Genomic DNA, 19797 nt, shown 5'->3' on the forward strand with positions numbered 1-19797 from the left:
GATTGCCACCATCCCTCGGAGAGGCGCGCGCGCTTCGAGCTCCCCGCCTTCTTTATGGCGTATGGCGGTTGTTGCTGACCTGGCAGTCTGAGGATTTCGGCGGACATCCCTCCTTAATGGCGTCGATTCGCCTTTGGGGCGCGAGCGACCCTTCGGCAGCCAGGCGTCCGAGGGTTAGGCCTCAGGAACTTCTTCCGGCGCTAAGCCAGGCATCCGAGGGTTAGGCCTCAGGAACTTCTTCCGGCGCTAAGCCAGGCATCCGAGGGTTAGGCCTCAGGAACTCCTTCCGGCGCTAAGCCAGGCATCCGAGGGTTAGGCCTCAGGAACTCCTTCCGGCGCTAAGCCAGGCATCCGAGGGTTAGGCCTCAGGAATTCCTTCCGGCGCTAAGCCAGGCATCCGAGGGTTAGGCCTCAGGAACTCCTTCCGGCGCTAAGCCAGGCATCCGAGGGTTAGGCCTCAGGAACTTCTTCCGGCGCTAAGCCAGGCATCCGAGGGCTAGGCCTCAGGAAATTCCGCTCGTTGGTCGGCCAAGGCTGGCGCAAGCCGAGGCGACCGGTCGGGGCTTCAGGCTAGTCTGCTCCCGGGATGATCATCGGGTTAGCCTGGCATCCGAGGGCCGAGCCTCGGGAGATTCCGCTCGTTGGTCGGCCAAGGCTGGCGCAAGCCGAGGCGACCGGTCGGGGCTTCAGGCTAGTCTGCTCCCGGGATGATCATCGGGTTAGCCTGGCATCCGAGGGCTAGGCCTCAGGAAATTCCGCTCGTTGGTCGGCCAAGGCTGGCGCAAGCCGAGGCGACCGGTCGGGGCTTCAGGCTAGTCTGCTCCCGGGATGATCATCGGGTTAGCCTGGCATCCGAGGGCCGAGCCTCGGGAGATTCCGCTCGTTGGTCGGCCAAGGCTGGTGCAAGCCGAGGCGACCGGTCGGGGCTTCAGGCTAGTCTGCTCCCGGGATGATCATCGGGTTAGCCTGGCATCCGAGGGCCGAGCCTCGGAAAATTCCGCTCGTTGGTCGGCCAAGGCTGGCGCAAGCCGAGGCGACCGGTCGGGGCTTCAGGCTAGTCTGCTCCCGGGATGATCATCGGGTTAGCCTGGCATCCGAGGGCCGAGCCTCGGGAGATTCCGCTCGTTGGTCGGCCAAGGCTGGCGCAAGCCGAGGCGATCGGTCGGGGCTTCAGGCTAGTCTGCTCCCGGGATGATCATCGGGTTAGCCTGGCATCCGAGGGCCGAGCCTCGGGAAATTCCGCTCGTTGGTCGGCCAAGGCTGGCGCAAGCCGAGGCGACCGGTCGGGGCTTCAGGCTAGTCTGCTCCCGGGATGATCATCGGGTTAGCCTGGCATCCGAGGGCCGAGCCTCGGGAGATTCCGCTCGTTGGTCGGCCAAGGCTGGCGCAAGCCGAGGCGACCGGTCGGGGCTTCAGGCTAGTCTGCTCCCGGGATGATCATCGGGTTAGCCTGGCATCTGAGGGTTGTCAGGCCTCAGGAAATTCCGCTCGTTGGTCGGCCAAGGCTGGCGCAAGCCGAGGCGACCGGTCGGGGCTTCAGGCTAGTCTGCTCTCGGGATGATCATCGGGTTAGCCTGGCATCCGAGGGCCGAGCCTCGGGAAATTCCGCTCGTTGGTCGGCCAAGGCTGGCGCAAGCCGAGGCGACCGGTCGGGGCTTCAGGCTAGTCTGCTCCCGGGATGATCATCGGGTTAGCCTGGCATCCGAGGGCCGAGCCTCGGAAGATTCCGCTCGTTGGTCGGCCAAGGCTGGCGCAAGCCGAGGCGACCGGTCGGGGCTTCAGGCTAGTCTGCTCCCGGGATGATCATCGGGTTAGCCTGGCATCCGAGGGCCGAGCCTCGGGAAATTCCGCTCGTTGGTCGGCCAAGGCTGGCGCAAGCCGAGGCGACCGGTCGGGGCTTCAGGCTAGTCTGCTCCCGGGATGATCATCGGGTTAGCCTGGCATCCGAGGGCCGAGCCTCGGGAGATTCCGCTCGTTGGTCGGCCAAGGCTGGCGCAAGCCGAGGCGACCGGTCGGGGCTTCAGGCTAGTCTGCTCCCGGGATGATCGTCGGGTTAGCCTGGCATCCGAGGGCCGAGCCTCGGGAAATTCCGCTCGTTGGTCGGCCAAGGCTGGCGCAAGCCGAGGCGACCGGTCGGGGCTTCAGGCTAGTCTGCTCCCGGGATGATCATCGGGTTAGCCTGGCATCCGAGGGCCGAGCCTCGGGAAATTCCGCTCGCTGGTCGTGCGCCTGTCGCTTGCCGCCCGACGGGATTTCTCCATGGCCAGCTGCGATCGTGTTTCTCCTCCTCTCCAAGCGTCGCCTGGGGAACACCAGATGGGCATTAAATGCTAATTGAGGGGTTACCTGGGAAATCGGATCGCCAGTTGCTGCTTGCGAGGAGTGTCAGTTAAGCGGCCGCGATACGCGCGTTCTTCGAGGCGGATGCGGCCTGGGCGCGAGCGGAGATATGTGGACCTAGGGGTACAGGCCACCCGGAGTGTCCTGCACAAAGAATGCGATTAAGGAGAATAACGCTTAGGAAATCGCGGGAAGATACGCCTCGAGAGCCGGATCGGCTCCGGATTCAATGCGCCCGCATTTATTGGAGCCACCCGCAGCGGAACGACCGGGGGGCCGCAGTTTGGCTATAAATATAGGTGCAGGTGCGATGAAGCCTGCCAAGCCGGAGCTGTTCAGGTTGCCATGGATCGTGGGCCTCCTCTCCGGCGCATGGTTGAGAGACCCCTACCGAAGGAACGGGAGACGCGCCCTTTGCGACTTCCGCCAACTAGCCGTTTCATCTGGGATCAACAAGGAGGTTCTCCCCGGCGGAACTCCGCTCTAGGCGTTTCATCCGGGATCACGTCTCCCCTCCTTGAAGTTCGGCCTCCCGATTGAGCTCCGCACCAGGCGCTTGATCCGGGACCGCGCCTCCATATGCTCTTCTCCCATGTATTCCTTCTCTCCCCTAACACTGGGGAGGACCGGAATATCCCTTGGAGGTGGCGTTCCCCTGGAGGCAGCGGGAGCTTCGTCTGCGGCGGCTCCTCGTCTTTTTCGTGCGGCGTGGATGGCGCCTCTGGGTAGGAGCAGTGTGGACTTCTCCTTCGTCCAGTTCTTCTTCATCCGCGCCGGCTCTTCGTCTTCTTCGTGAGACGCCGATGGCGCCTCCGGTTGGAAGCACCCACTTCCGGCGGGATTGCAGCCGCTTCGGATGGAGGTTTCGAGATCCCAGGTCTTCAGCTCGTCGGAGTCTCCACCTCTTTTTTACTTTCTTTACACCCTAATTCCCCTCTGGGAATTCCTTGTAATCACACGAGCACGCCATTGTAACCAGAAATTATTGAAATGAAAAGTGTTATACATTTTTGAACTGTCTTTCTGGCATTGTCGTTCTACTGGTAATACATCCGCTGGTTAGCGGAATTCCAGCTCCTTGGAATTTCTCGACCATCTAGGGCCTCCAACTGGTAGGAGCCAGGTCGGTTTACCCAGCGAACCCTATACGGGCCTTCCCAATTTGGCGCTAGCTTCCCACCTTCCGCAGGTTGAGATGCTTTAGCTCGCCTTAGCACCAGGTCTCCGATTCTGAAAAGCTTCGGTCGGACCTTGGAGTTGTAATATCGGGCCACCCTCCGCTGATACATCGCCATCCGAACCTGCGCCATTTCCCTCGCTTCTTCCAAGAGATCCAGGTTCCCTCGGAGTTGCTCCGAATTGGCCTCGGGTCGGTGCGCGACCACCCGAGGTGAGGGGAGTCCGAGCTCCACGGGGACAACGGCTTCCGTGCCATAGGTTAGGCTGAAAGGCGTCTCCCCGGTAGGGGTCCGATGCGTGGTCCGATACGCCCAAAGGACATTCTCGAGTTCTTCGACCCAAGCTTGCCCCGTCCGACCGATTCGCGCTTTGATTCCTTGGAGGATTGTCCGATTTGTGACCTCGGCCTCGCCGTTGGTTTGGGGATGCGACACAGATGTGAACCGATGCTCGATCCCGAAGTCCTCGCAGAAGTCACGAAAATGCTTGTTGTCGAACTGTCGGCCATTATCCGAGATGAGGACCCGAGGTACCCCAAATCGGACAATGATGTTCTTCTTCACGAACTTCCGGACTTGCGCCTCCGTGATAGTGGCCAGCGGCTCTGCCTCCACCCACTTGGTGAAGTAGTCGATTGCAACAATCAAAAATTTCCGCTGAGCTGAAGCGACGGGGAATGGTCCGAGGATATCCATTCCCCATTGGGCGAAGGGCCAAGGTGCAGTGATTGGTGCCAAGGGGATAGAAGGGACTCTCTGGACGTTGGCGTGGCGCTGGCAGGCGTCGCATTTCCGTACATGATCCTTTGAGTCCTCCAACAAGGTAGGCCAATAATAGCCTTGCCTCATGATCTTGTGCGCCAAGGACCTAGCCCCCAAGTGTGATCCGCAAACGCCTTCGTGGACTTCGCCGAGGACGTAGGTCGCTTCCGAGGGGCGGAGGCACTTTAAGAGGGGGGCGGTGAACGAGGTCCGATACAGCCTCCCTTCATAGAGTACGTAGTGGGCGGACTTCATAACAAGTCGCCGAGCTTGATCTTCGTCTTCAGGGAGGATCCCTTCGGCGAGGTAGGCGACAAGCGGGTCCATCCAAGACGGCTCCGGATCAATCGCCATCACCGCTCCAGCCTCGCCGATGCTCGGGGCATCCAGGGTCTCCAGGTAGATCGCCCTCGACAAGTTGTGCGCGTCTGCGCTCACTAAGCGGGACAACCTGTCGGCCCTGGCATTTTCACTTCTTGGGACCTGCTGGATGTCGACACTGCCGAGGTCGGGAATGAGTGCTTGCACCTTCCGGACGTAATTCTGCATGGTCGGGTTCCGGGCTTCGAACTCCCCACGGACCTGCCCGACCACCAGCTGGGAGTCGGTGAAGACCTTCAGGCGCCGGATGCCGAGCTCCTTGGTGAGTTTGAGTCCCGTGACTAGGGCCTCGTACTCCGCCTCGTTGTTGGTCACTGGAAATTCGAACCTCAAGGCATACTCGGCTATCACTCCATCTGGACTGGTAAGGACCAGCCCGGCCCCTCCACCTTCGGGGTTCGACGACCCATCGATGTGAAGCGTCCAAATCGGGAGGTCGAGGCTGGGTGTTTCCGGCGACCTAGGTTCCGCCTCCTGCACCGTGCACTCAGCGAGGAAATCCGCGAGCGCCTGGGCCTTGATGGCGGGTCGGGGCTGGTAGCGGATGTCGAACTCACCAAGTTCTATTGCCCACTTCACCAGCCGTCCCGCATTCTCTGGATTGCTGAGGATCTGCCGCAGCGGTTGATCGGTCAAGAGGGTGACAGAATGGGCCTGGAAATAGGGGCGAAGCCTCCTGGTCGCGGTCAGCAGCGCGAAGGCGATCTTTTCAGCCTTCGTATACCGCGTCTCGGCATCCCGTAGGACCCGGCTGATGTAGTACACAGGCTTCTGGAGCTTTGCCTCTTTCCGAACCAGTACCGCACTGACTGCAGTTGGGGAGACCGCCAGATAGAGGTAGAGCATCTCCCCTTCTTGCAGCTTGGACAGCAGGGGAGGAGACGCCAAGTATTCCTTGAGCTGGTCGAATGCTGCTTGACATTCGGCCGTCCAGAGGAAGTCTTTCGGGCGTTTCAACACCTTGAAGAAAGGTTGGCAGCGTTCGGCCGATTTTGCTACAAATCGTCCGAGCGCGGCGACCCTCCCAGCGAGCTCCTGAACCTCCTTCACTTTGGTCGGAGGGGACATATCTTGGATGGCCTTGATTTTGTCCGGGTTGGCTTCGATCCCCCGCTGGTTGACAATGAAACCGAGGAACCTCCCGGCCGAAGCGCCAAAGGCGCACTTCGCTGGGTTCAGCTTCATGTGAAACTTCCGCAAGGTGGCGAAAGTCTCCTTCAGATCCGCGATGTGCTGGTCTGCATGGCGGCTCTTCACCAGCATATCGTCCACGTACACCTCCATGTTCCGGCCGATTTGCTCTTTGAAGATTTTGTTGACGAGGCGCTGGTAAGTGGCGCCAGCATTCTTCAGACCGAAAGGCATTACCTTATAACAGTACAGCCCCCGGTCTGTTATAAGGCAGTTTTCTCCTCGTCCTGTGGAGCCATCATTATCTGGTTGTAGCCGGAGAAGGCGTCCATGAAAGACAGCAGCTGATATCCGGAAGTCGCGTCGACCAATTGGTCTATCCGCGGAAGCGGAAAGCTATCCTTGGGGCATGCCTTGTTCAGGTCGGTGTAGTCGACGCACATCCTCCACTTTCCGCTCGCCTTCCGGACAAGTACGACATTTGCCAGCCATTCGGGGTAGCTGACCTCCCTTATGAATCCTGCCTCCAAGAGTTTGTCTACCTCCTGGTCGACCACTCGGATCCGATCCGGGGCACAGTGTCTCTTCTTCTGTTTTACCGGTCGGTGGGTCGGGTCGACGTTGAGGGCGTGAGAAATGACCTCCGGGTCGATCCCAGGTACATCGGCCGCCGACCAGGCAAACACATCGACATTGGCTCGGAGGAATTCCACCAACCGGGCCCGAGCTCCCAGGTCGAGATTGGCGCCGACCCGGATCGTCCTGTCCGGGCGACCTTCCTCGAGGGGAACTTAGATCAAACCCTCGGCCGGCTCCTCGTGCCGCAAGGCCACCTCGTCTCTGGCGTCGAGGGACTCGACGCTTAAGGCTTCTACGGGCTTCTTCCCTTTGAGAGTTGCTAGGAAACATTGCCTTGCGGTCGGTTGGTCACCTCGGACCTCTCCAATCCCGGCCGCCGTGGGGAACCGCATGAGCAAGTGGTACGTAGAGACCACCGCGCGAAGGGCGTTCAGTCCGGGTCGTCCGAGGATAGCGTTGTAGGCCGAGGGAATACGGACGACCAAGAACCCGAGCCGCACCGTGGCTTCTGCGGGTGCAACGCCCGCAGTCACAGGCAGCTCAACGACACCTTCGGCCGAGATAGCGTCACCAGTGAATCCTATGAGGGGGGTGGATGTTTTGTGCAACAATTGTCTGGACAAGCTCATCTTTTGGAAGGCCTCGTAAAACAAAATATCAGCTGAGCTTCCACTATCCACAAGAACACGCCTTACATCATAGTTTGCCATAGTGAGGGAGATCACCATGGCGTCATCGTGGGGGGTCTGAACCCCCTTTACATCTTCATCACAAAAAGTGATTACATTACCGACCCTCTGCCTCTTCGCGACGGCTGTCCCTGACGCTTCAGTCGAGCCCCCTGCGTTCCTCTCGGGCCGGGGGCAGCCCCCAGTGATAGTGTGGATCACGCCCGCGACGGGTCGATTCTGCTCCCGAGGCTCCTGAGGGGCCGGGTCGGCCGGACGCGGGTCTGCGGGGGGACGTCGGTCGTTCACATATCGACCGAGACGCCCTCGACGGATGAGAGCCTCGATCTCGTCCCGAAGCTGGAAGCAGTCTTCGGTGTCGTGGCCGTGGTCCCGGTGGTACTCACAGTACGCCCGAGAGGGCCTCCTCCCAGGAATCTTCTTCATCTGTCTCGGGACCGGGAGGTCCTCCCGCCCCTTGATTTCCATGAGGATCTGGGCCCGGGGAGTCAGGAGAGGAGTGTACCGGTTGAAACGTCGGGGCGGAGAACGAGGGCGTAGGGCGCCGTGGTTCCTCGCCGGCGACAGGCTCCTGCGCCGACGTTGAGGCGTCGGGCTCCTCCTCTGGCGTGCCTCTTTTCGCCTTTTCTTTCCGAGCTTTGGAGGGATCTCGGCGGCCTCCTTGCTCCGGTGGGCGGCCGCCTCCTCGGCGTCCGCATACTGGTTCGCCCGGGACAACAACTCCGGGAAGCTCCGCGGCAGGCGTTTGTCCAGGGAGAAGGTGAGTCTGCCCTTTCGGAAGCCACGCTTCAGGGCTGAAAGAGCCACTTCCTGGCTCAGGTTCCGGACTTCCAGCGTAGCCTTGTTGAAGCGGGTAAGATAATCCCGCAAACTTTCTCCCTCGTTTTGCCGGACATCAAAGAGGGAGTCGGAGACCAGTCGCCGCCGGCTACTGACGGCGAAATGGGTGATGAAGAGGCGAGTAAACTGGTCGAATGACTGGATTGAGTTAGCCTCCAAGCCGGCGAACCACGCCCTTGCCGGGCCACGGAGGGTCGCCGGGAAGGCCTTGCAGAGGAGAGGATCTGATGCTCCGTGGAGGAGCATAAGGGTCCTGAAACTCTCGACGTGATCCCGCGGGTCCGCCGCCCCGTCATAGGGCTCGATCGCCGGCATTTTAAACCCCGGCGGATTCGGGGTCCGCAGGATCCTCGAGGCAAGCGCCGGCTGGGAGGAGATCTCCAAGTCGGCGAAGGGATCTTTGGAGTGGCCCTTCAGGACCTGGAGTTGTCGGTGGAGATCGTCCACCCGCCGGTCCAGGGAGCGCGACCGATGGGTGGGAGACAAGGTGCACCGAGAGGGGGACCGACTGGAGCGCGGGTTCCTTGAGGACTGGGGGGTCTGGGAACGCGCCCGGGCCCGCCTCTCGTACCCCGCGCAGCTCCGATGGGAAGGTCCCGGCAGAATGGACCGTGCTCGAGAATCTTCCTCGCGCCGGCGCTCCTCCCCATGGGAGAGGAAGGAGCGCGGGTTGAGGAGGACAGGTGAGCGCTCAGGGAGCAGCGGCTCCTGGGCCCGCTGCGGCGCCCGAGACATCACACCCTGCAGGTTCTGCACTGCCTCCGCGAGGGTGCGAACCTGCTGGGCTAACTGGTCGAACTGAGCGGCTTCGACCATCTGAATGGGGGGTGGAACGGTGGAGTGTTGCTGAGAATGTGTTGGAGACGCAGCGGCCTCCCGGCCGGAGGCGCGAGAGGCCCCGCGACCGGAGGCATTGGAAGCTCCACGACCACCTCGCCGTGCCATTACGATCGCTCTGAGATTCGTCCCTTCCTCTAGCGCCAACTGTTGCTGGTGGTCCAAACCGAGAACGATTGGCACAGCGGTGTGAACGGGGTTCCGTTTGGGTTGCCTTGGTTGGTGTTGATTGCGCTCCACTTTCCACCGGGAAACCTGCAAGCAAGCCTCGCACCACCACTGGGGTAGTGGGGGCCCTCCGACGATCAAGTCAGAGGAGATTGGAGGAGAAGGAAAGATAATAGTAGCAAGTAGGAGAATGCTCTGGAAGTTCTTGCTTACCCTCCCCCTTCTCCCCCCAGCCGCATATATACCAGGCTGGGGGGCCCTTTTGGGGGGTTGGTCATCGTGTAGCACGATGGAGCTGCCACTGACATGGCCGTTACAGGGCGTCGTGGGGCAGCGCTGGGTACGGCCATGACAGGGCGTAGTGGAGCTCCGCTTTGTACGGCTGTTACAGGGGATCGTGGAGCAGCGCCGGATACGACCGTTGCAGGGAGTAGTGGAGCAGAGGGCCGCGGCGTGCCTCTGGGAAATAGCCTGTCGTTGTCGAGAGATGTCCGACTCGGGGTCGGGCTGCGGAGACGAAGATGTCCGACTCGGGGTCGGATTGCTGGATCAAGGGGCAGCCGACTCGGGGTCGGGCTGCGGAGACGAAGATGTCCGACTCGGGGTCGGATTGCTGGATCAAGGGGCTGCCGTAGTCTTCCTGGGCGCGCGTGCCGGTCACGTGGGGCATGGTGGCTAAGTCCCTCCGTAACAATATTAATTAAAAATAAAATTAAAATTTGAAATGACGTTATTAGCCTCATCCTTCTCACACCCCCCACCTCCCCTCCCCGCCCCCCGACGCCTAGCTTCCCCCCCGCCCCGACCCTGCACAACCGCGGCGCCCGGCTTCTTACACCCACCCACCGCCCCCTGGACGGCGTGCGGCTTCCCCCCCCCCCCCCCCCCCCCCCCCCCGCCGGCGGCTTCCCGCCCACCCGCCCGCCCCCAGCGTATCGGGATCACGATCGCGATGGCGAGGGCCATGGGGAGCGAGATCAAGATCCCACAGGCCATGGTGAGCGAGGTTGGCCCGATAACGCGATGCAGCTCGCTCGCGATCTCCTTCCTCCCTGTTCTCCTTCCTCATTGGCTGGCATTTCCCATCCCTTTAGAGAATAATAAGGCCATGGGAGCAAGCTAACAAGCTCCTAAGAAACCCATATCTCCTTCCTGTCTGCCTTGAAAACCCACCATAAATTCACTTAAAAATGACCAATAGTACCACCACCCGCACACAAAAAAAAGAAGCGACTCTCTTGCTTGTTATCACAAAGCAAACTCATTTCTCTGAGCTTTTGCTGGATTTTAGGTGGCTTTGTGCAGCCTTTATCCTGATTTTGTTTCTCTTTTTCTGTTTGCATTACCACCAACTCGATCAGTGCTGTTAAAGCCACCTACTTAGCATCATTTCTGGTCCTTAGACAAGCCACCTTCTTTCCAACTCAAACCAGCAGCCCTCTCTCTCTCTCTCTCTCTCTCTCTCTCTCTCTCTCTCTCTCTTCTGGGCCCAAGAGATTCTGAAGCAGAGCACAGCTGTGTGGAGCTCCTCTCTTCTTCTTCTGGCACAAGAACAGCTGTCTTCTGAAGCCGAGCACGGGGGCGGTGGGGCGGGGCGGTGGGGGTGGGGGTGGGGAGGGAAGAATAAGGGTAATAACGTCATTTTAAATTTTTATTTTATTTTTAATTAATATAAATGTGATTTTTTTAATACTGTTAGAACAACCGTTATATTAGGGATATTTGTATAATAACAGAATTTTACGAGGGTATACATGCAAATATCAATTTTGAAAGGATATTCACGCAAAATTCGATATTGAGAAGGGTATCCATGCAAAATTCGATATTGAGGGTATACATGCAAATATCAATTTTGAAAGGTTATATTAGGAGATATTTTTAAGGATAAAATGTTTGGACTTTAGCCTTAGCCCTTTGGCAAAAGGCCCAAAATGCATCATTTAAATATAAGTTACAACATAACAAGAGGAGAGAGAGGAAGGGGGGAGAGAGACTCATGTCGTAGGCACTATAAAAAGGTGGTGGTATCAGTGTCGACACCATAAGCCCAATATTGGGCTTAAAACCCCCCTCTATTCCTAATTATTACAAACAAAGCCTGAAGACCCTCTAGAATCCTAGATAGTCATCAAAAACAACAATAAAAAAAATTAAAAATTGGTGTCCCTGTGAATCACTGGGATGCCAACCTGTTCAAGTGTTGGGTACATACCATCCAGAATTGGTCCCTGACCCATACAGGGTCTGGGACAGGGATTTAAAACTTTGATGGATTATCAGAATGCCTCATGATGTGATAATTCATTGATTGCTCGTGACGTGATAATTCATTTATATATTGGTTATAGTAATTAACAATGTAATGTGATTGCCATGCTATTCTACAAATTATGGAAAGATATGCCACATAGTTCTATGTCATATTTTTGAATAAATTAAAGCACACTGGATGCCTAAAGGCATATTTTTTCCTAGGAGATTAGTCAGCTGTCTTTTGATTTATCTCACTTCATTTATATCTTCAGATTTAGTTCTCTTTTCATTGGTTTAACATTTTAACATGCCTAAACTCATAGTGAATGTTTTTTTGTTTTTGGAAGTTCTCAGTATTACTATGAACACTTTTCAGAATGAAGTCTGCAAAGCCTATATAATAAACTGATATCTATAGCATACTTGAAGAAATTACATATTTGTTTTATATTTTGTGTTTTGATGATAAAGTTCATGTATGATTTCCAGGAGATGCTTCAAGATTTACTATTTTATGTCCTGCCTGCCTGTAGAGCTGGGCTCGAGGATCCAGATGATGATGTTAGGGCAGTTGCTGCTGAGGCATTAATACCTGCTGCTGCAGCCATAGTCTCCCTTGATGACAAAACATTGCATTCAATGGTTATGTTGCTTTGGGATATTTTGCTTGACTTGGATGACCTAAGCCCATCCACAAGCAGGTAATTGCTCATTCATTACAATCATCTTTATGAGCATTACTGTTTTATCGAACAAGTGATAAGCTAGGTAGAAACTTTTGTACAACTGTTTTTTAGGTTTAAAAATTCACACCAGACTTCAATAATGTGAAAAAAAATCAGGCAAAACATTTACGTATTTTGAGTAAGGCAGCTATTTTTCTTTTTTGTCCATGTTAACTTTTATTCATGACTAGTCATTTTCTCACTTTGATCAGGTCTGTTAGCATCAGCAAAACAAATTGAAGCTGGACTCATTTCATTATTTGGCCTGCATATTTATACTACCTATCTACTGGACATCAGAACTGGACTCTATTCATATGTGCTTCCAAGCAACATCCACAATGGCAATGATTAAGGAACAAACTAAGGGAGTAAAAAGAGAAAAAACTGAGAAAAGTAATATTTTGATGAAAGCAAAAAAACATAGAACTTAATATATTTGGACATATTTAAATTGTTTTAGGACTGGAAAGTGTTGCAATCCTAAGAGGAACAATTTATTTGTAAGGGATATTTATTTTGGATAATCCTCTCCTATTTATTTTAATAGGAACCTACTAGTGATTTAGTTCTAAAAAGTAAGTCATCTAAGGCATATGATGATTCCTGATGGCTTTAGGTGCGCCATATCTTCAAAGTGAACCTTTATATTGGAAAGACATGTACTGATACTTGATTGATGAACTGGTGCTTGCCTTAGTGGTCATTTCCCCTTTACCAAGCAACCAGAGGTTATGAGTTTGAATCTTGAGAGGTGCATCCTCAAGTATTAAGACCAGGTAATTAATTATAGTGCAGGTGGCTCTCCCTTCCTTTATCCTGAAAGAATATTAATATTTGTCTACCTCTACAGTTGTTTTTTTGTAATACTGTTCATTAGGTAACTTCAGGTTATCTTTATGGTGACTTATATTTATTGGACATTTCTTCTACTAAGAGTACTAAAGTAGCAAATTAAAAGATCAACTAAACAATATTTCTTGAACTACAAATCCTGTTTTGTATATGCAAATGAATTTAACATTTATATGTACATGTTAACTATCTATAGAAAACTAGGATGACAAATTATACTCGATATCTGTGTTAACTATCTATAACTATGACTCACTTATGAGCTTCAAACTGCCTGGATTGGTCTGGAATAGCCCGAAACCTCTTGAAATTAGGCAGAACCAAACACTTCAGCTTGGCTCATGCTGATTTTGACCTCAGACTGATTCGGGTGGCCTAACCATCTCGGGTCCTGGCTGTTCCAGTTTGATACGCCCCAAACTGCCTGGTTTGGGTTTCCCTGGTGTGGATGCTCTTGTGGCTACTTTCTCGAGCTATTATCTATTGTAAGAGGTGTCGATTATTTGGGCCATCTTGATGAATAATCATTTATATGGGCTTTTATGTGGTCTATACCAAATCTTACTACGAGGCACCTAGAACTTATGCCCTGTACTATGTTATGGTTCCTAGTTTTATCATCCAAGCTAGGATTTAGATGCTGGTCCGTGTTGCCTTGTATGAGCTAGGAACAAGTACTTGGCACCCCCTCAGGTGGGTGAACTGGCCTGACTGCTTGGTACACAGTGTTAAGGTATTTTTACACCCTCTTTTTTTTTTCAGTATTGGCCAGTATGTTGTGTTGGCGGTACATGTTTTCAAAGTTATTGTACTGACTCATGAGCTAAAATGCATATCATGAGATATAAATCCTTGCACCTAGTCTTGGCGAAGTACATATTTTATGTATGCTTATATTGATTTCTCTTTTTAATCTAGTCAAATGTATTATTTTTTAAATATGTTCAAATTCTTGATTCTTCTGGACAAATTATAGAAATGCTGTGTCTAGTTAATTGAACCAGTTTGAAGCAATGAAGTTTAACTTGGGTTCATGTTCATGTTGCTCTTTTTGTAGTGTAATGAACTTGTTGGCGGAAATATATTCTCAGCCGGGGATGGTTCCAAAGATGCTAGATACATTGACATTGGCTGAGAAACAGGAATTTGATCTTAATGAAGCATCTCAAGCTGAAGAACATGGGAACGCCACAAAACAGATGGATAATCCCTATATATTGTCCACTCTAACACCCAGACTATGGCCATTTATGAGACACAGTATCACTTCAGTTCGTCATTCTGCCATACGCACTTTGGTAACTGTTCCATATATGCCTTGACCTTAGCATCTAACTTTCAGAAAATTTTACACTAGTAGTTGGTTTTGAAATAGATTATTGGCTAGGGCTCATCAGCTATGATATTTCAATATTTTGATACCAACTTCCATGCTGGCAATTCTAGCTTAGGGCTTCTGAGCTATTTCAAGTAAATATGTTAATATGTACCTAATTTGAACATTGTCAAGTACCTGAATCTTTTCTAGGAGCGGCTTCTTGAAGTTGGTTATACAAGGAGTTCTTGTGAGTCTATGGCTACTAGATTCTGGCCTGCTTCAGTACTCGGTGATGCACTACGGATTGTTTTTCAGAATCTGCTATTGGAATCAAATGATGATATTCTTCGGTCTTCAGAGAGGGTGTGGAGGCTTCTGCTTCAGGTTTTCTGGTTACTGGCGATGTGACCTAATGGTTTCTGTTTTTATTTTTTTCTAATTTATGAACAGGTGCATGCCATTTCTGATTAAACCTGATTTCTTGATGAATAAATTGTTTGCAGTGCCCAGAGCAAGACTTGGAAGCTGCTGCGAAGACATATTTTGCTTCTTGGATGCAGCTTGCAACTACTCCATGTGGTTCCTATCTGGATTCTACAAAAATGTTTTGGCCAGTTGTGCTTCCTCGCAAAAGTCGATTCAGAGCTGCTGCTAAAATGAGAGCTGCAAAGCTTGAAAATGAAAGTGATAAAACCTCTGCTGGTGATTCTGCAAAAGAATATAATCTGCAGGAGAAAAATGTTGATGTTTCCACCAATATCACTAAGTTAATTGTTAATGCAGATAGTGAAAAGTCTGTCACTCATACAAGGGTCGTTACTGCAACAGCCCTTGGTATTTTTGCCTCTAGGTTGCCTGAGACTTCTCTGCATGTTGTGGTTGATACATTACGGAGTGACCTTACCTCCTTTTCTGGAGTCCAGAGACAGGTAAATCTACTGCATTTTGAATTTTTGTTTCCCTGGTTCATAATGAGATTCATTTTCTCATTTAATTTTTATAGTTGTTTGCTCCTGCCATTCACTTATACTAAACTGATGACATGACTTGGACTAAAATGCGACATGCACTTCCAGGTGGCTTCTATGGTTCTTGTGGCTTGGTACAAAGAATTTCAAAGCAGGGACCCTGCTGAATCTCGAAAAATCTTGCTTGGCATTTTGAACGATTTAAAGCAATGGTTATTGGATTTGTTGGCATGCTCTGATCCAGCATTTCCTACAAAAGATTCGGTTCTTCCGTATGCTGAACTTTCAAGAAGTTATGCTAAAATGCGCAATGAAGCCAGTCTGCTCTTCCGCTCTATTGATTCTTCTGGTGCATTCAAAGACTTTAGGTCAAGTATTAATTTCAATGTGGATACACTGAGTGTTGATGAATCAGTTAATTTTATTTCCAAACTTTCATTACCTGTTGACTTCACTGGTGCTGGAACCATTGAAAAGCACATTTTGGGTGATATAGAGTCATTGAAACAGCGAGTTCTTGCTACATCAGGCTACTTGAAATGCGTTCAGGTCTTTGCTTATACTGCTTAGTTGTGCATTTTTCTTTCTTTGAACTTTTTTAATCATTAATGGAAGTTAATTTAGATCATGATCTCATTAGATTTTTCTTGATCATGATTTTGGTTGTTTATTCAAAGGGATCCATCTTTTTCATTTTTGAATTTTCACAAACTCTTTCTTATTCTGAACCTATATGCAGAATAATTTACATGTAACTGTCTCGGCCTTGGTTGCTGCTGCAGTGGTCTGGATGTCAGAATTGCCCACGAGGCTCAATCCTGTTATTTTGCCCTTAATGGCTGCTGTCAAAAGGGAACAAGTTAAATACTCGAAGACCATCTCTTTGCAAAAGTTTTCCTTTTATTTCAATATTTTCTAATAAGTTTATATATGCCTTCCACATGCAGGAGGAAATATTACAACAAAAGGCTGCTGAAGCACTTGCTGAGCTTATTTTTCATTGTATCGGGCGTAAGCCTTGTCCTAATGATAAGTTAATTAAGAATCTTTGCAGCTTGACATGTGCAGATTCTTGTGAGACACCCCAAGCAGCACTCATAAACTCAATGGAGGTCATTGAGGACCACAACTTGTTGTCTTTTGGAAAGGCCGCCAGCAGTCAGAAGGCTAAGCTTCAGGTGGTATCTGCCGGTGAAGATAGGTCTAAGGTGGAAGGCTTCATAAGTAGGCGTGGAGCGGAAATGGCATTGAAGCACCTATGCCAGAAATTTGGGTCTTCATTATTTGATAAACTTCCGAAGCTGTGGGACTGCCTGAGTGAGGTTCTCAAACCTCTTTCTTCTGAAAGTCAGCTTCTTACAGATGAGCAGAAGATTCTACAAATGATTGACTTTTGCAAGGATAAGGATCCACAAACTTTGATAAACAACATTCAGGTTGGTTTTTTCATTAATTACTGATTTTAGTGGAATCTTTATGGAGCATTTTATTTTAAACATTCTTTTACCAAGCAAAGAATAAATGTTGTTGCCATGAAGGGTTTAGCACCTGACTTTCACACGTTCTTATACTACAGCATCCACATGTTTTTGTAATTTTTGTCGATGGAACTTTGCATGTTTCTTAAGCATGCTGGCAGGGATATGCTTACAGAATTAGACAATTGTTGCTTCTGATTTGGATTTGCTGAATTTTTCCATGAGGGTTTTATATTATTAGTTGACTTTATAATTTGCTGCTTATTAGGTTGGCACTACATATGTTAATAACTTGGCAGGCTTCATTAAGATACTGATTGATTGCATTTTATGTTTGGTACTTTTGTTTGGTTGAATGCACTTCAGGCAACTGTTTTCTATCCCAGACTTGCAAAGTGTGTGCCATATCAATAGAGGAGCTCATTAGTAATCAGTTGAACCTTTTTTCTTTTTGCTAAAGAAATCTTTTTCTAATTTCAGTTGGTCATGATGCATTCATGAAACATTTTACCAATATTGATATCTTGGACTCTCATATTTTCTTGTTGCTATTGTAACAAGCTCAGAACTACATGACTACTTTGCTTCTCATTCTTGCTACTTTCACTGCTATCAGCTCATTCATGGTGGTCGACGATTCAAATTAATTTATATGCACATATTGCCACTAGTCCTCAATAAATAATTGAAAATTATGTTGGATTTGGTCAAAAATGTCGAGCAGTGTGAGATTCAACAAAGAAGTCAACAATTTGTGTTGTGGATTATGTGTCTAACAGAGTTCGTTGATGAGGTAGTGATAACTGTTGGTCTCTTTCAAAAAGTGTGAAAGTTGAGATGAAGTGCCTGAGAGAGGTTCAAGTCATTGAGATCTGACCATGTGTGGCTGTTGTCATCCCTTCTCCCCCTTCCATGTGAGTCACTAAATTGTGAGCAGAAAAGAGTAATGTCAGCTACCCTTCTTTGATGCTAAAAGACTACGATGCTTGGAACCACTCCGCAAAACATCTTATAAATATCTGATTTTGTGGCCATTCTTTACTGTAGCACTAATTCTGTTTGTATCTATTCAGGATCTTTGGTTTTAACTTTAGAAGAATGTAGTGGGGATGGATGTGTGATAAGACCAACTAAAACACAATATAGGAAGGATTAAATTGTCTCTGCTGAGTGAAGTGGCACATGGAAAAATAGAGGGAGCCTGTTGGAGCACAGTTTGCGACTGAGTTCGAAACTATAGTTCAGGAATTTCAGCTTCCGAGGATTAATCCTATAATTGGATGTCAGTAAGTTTGTCAGATATACACCATCTCCAGATGACTTGTATGTCAACATCATCTTTTTCTGGATTTAGGATTTTTTGGGAACTTACAATTCAATTGTAGGCCAAGTTCCTATGCAGGTCTGTTGGTGGATTCAGTATAATTCTTGGATGATTCAGTCTGAATGATAATAGAAGATATAGTTGAATCTGATCCAACTAATTTGGCTAACATTTGTCTGATTTTTTTCTTGAACTTGCCATCTCATTCTCAAACTTATCCTGAGCATATAGCTGTTGTTTCTTTTTCTCCGAGTCTGCCTCATTTCTGCAGTTTGTTCTTCTATTTCATGTTCAGTGTTTGATTTGTGGTCAGGCTTGTTTTATGGAACTAGACATAGAGCTTGAACTTTTTTTTTTTCATTTAAAAAATGAAGGCTGTAGAGATTTGGTCTGTTTGGGTCCAGTCGTGAATTCATACAATTTTGGTTAGGAGTATGGGGTCTATTTTCAACAGCTATATCCAACACATGGGTGTCAACATCAGGCATGGCTTACTTTAGGGTATGATCTGATCCACTCGCACTTATATTCTTCTGAAGTGGTAAGCACAATCATAATAATCTAGCCAACTCCTCCCCCCCCCCCCCCCCCCTCTCCCCACCTCTATCTCTTAACCCATAAGAAAAGAAACTGAAAAAGAAATTTTTTGTTGTTTTCAAGGTTTGAAAAGAGAAATGGTTGGCTATCAAATTACTTCTAGGCTTCTAGCTATATGACAAAAAATAAAATTGAAAAACTAAATCCAATTATTCAATTGAATCGAGGATGGTAAAAAAGTTATATGTATTTCGTAAAATAATTCTACCTTTTCTTGTAAGACCTGTCTAAAAATGCAGCTAATGTGAGTAAACTAAAGCAGCAATAATATCTCTATCATTTGTTGGTGCACCTAGCTCTTCATGAGGTAATTGCTTGATTTTTCAAGCTAAAAGATCACCTGATCTGTTGGAAACAAATATTAACTGGAATCTTGTATAAATAAGAGGAACCGAAGGATATATTTTTCTAGGTACCATTTGTTGATGATCATGTGTGAGATTTAGTCCCACATGAAATGTTTAGTGGGAGGTCATGGTGCCTGCAGTGTATCGAGCGGGTGTCCCAAGTGGACTTGATAGAGCAAGGTACTGGATTTGAGCATGGGCTCGGGTATGGTTCTTGGAAGAGCAGACTTGTAACGGTGTGGTGAAACATGGTTCTTTGAGTTCCGAGACTCTTGGATTTGAGTGATACCACGTAGTGAAGTATGGCTCATGAAGAGTGAGCTCTTGCTGGAGCGATAACACGTGGTGCACTTGGAAGCATAATTGGGTGTGGAGCTTGATCAAAGAGTAGTGGATTGGACTCAAGGGAGAGTTAAATCGCTCACATGTGAAATGGGGGGAATGTTGGGTATCACATGTGAGGTTTAGTCCTATATGGAATAATTAGTGGGAGGTAGATGGATTGATATGGAGGATTGAGTCCAAAATCCAATGGGTTAGGCTTTTAGGTTGAAATGGTTTCAAACATGTATGTCAAGTTCTTTTGGTCTTAGGACTTCCATCCAATGAATCCCGAATTGACCTGAATGGGGTGGTTTGGCCCATACTAAGCTAGACCGATGCCGGCCCGAAATAGTTCATCCCGTCTAGTCAGTTTGGCCTATTTAACCTCTCGATCGCCCCTCTTGAAGCCGCCGATGCCTCTCTTTGCGATACCCTAGGCCCTCTCAATCTCCATCTCTTTCAAATGATATGGACGCCTTTTCGGTAGGTTTCTCTCCTCTCTCCCTCCTCTCCCTCTCTCTCTCTCTTGACCATGTCTGAAGGGGCTTTGGGCGGGGTGCTCTAGCATCCCCCCTCTCTCTCCTTGTCTCTTGACAACGTCCGGAAGGGTTCCAGGCTGAGGTGCTCTGACATGCCCCCTCTCCGGCATCTCTCTCTCTCTGTGTGCCTCTGTCTGTCCCTCCCTCTCTCTCCATGCCCC

At 49.9% G+C, this 19797-nt stretch overlaps 1 protein-coding gene across 1 annotated transcript in view; it reads left to right on the forward strand.

Annotated features, from left to right (window-relative positions):
• Positions 1-19797, forward strand: part of LOC103711791 (TATA-binding protein-associated factor BTAF1) — a 64253-nt gene that overhangs the window by 20221 nt on the left and 24235 nt on the right. The window contains exons 12-18 of the mRNA XM_008798074.4: positions 11651-11862; positions 13799-14039; positions 14270-14443; positions 14563-14988; positions 15136-15576; positions 15767-15886; positions 15975-16463. Of these exons, the coding sequence (XP_008796296.2) occupies positions 11651-11862; positions 13799-14039; positions 14270-14443; positions 14563-14988; positions 15136-15576; positions 15767-15886; positions 15975-16463 (2103 nt within the window). The remainder of the gene's footprint in view (positions 1-11650; positions 11863-13798; positions 14040-14269; positions 14444-14562; positions 14989-15135; positions 15577-15766; positions 15887-15974; positions 16464-19797) is intronic.

This window comes from Phoenix dactylifera, unplaced genomic scaffold (genome assembly GCF_009389715.1).
Source record: "Phoenix dactylifera cultivar Barhee BC4 unplaced genomic scaffold, palm_55x_up_171113_PBpolish2nd_filt_p 000046F, whole genome shotgun sequence".
NCBI classification, from domain to species: Eukaryota; Viridiplantae; Streptophyta; class Magnoliopsida; order Arecales; family Arecaceae; genus Phoenix; species Phoenix dactylifera.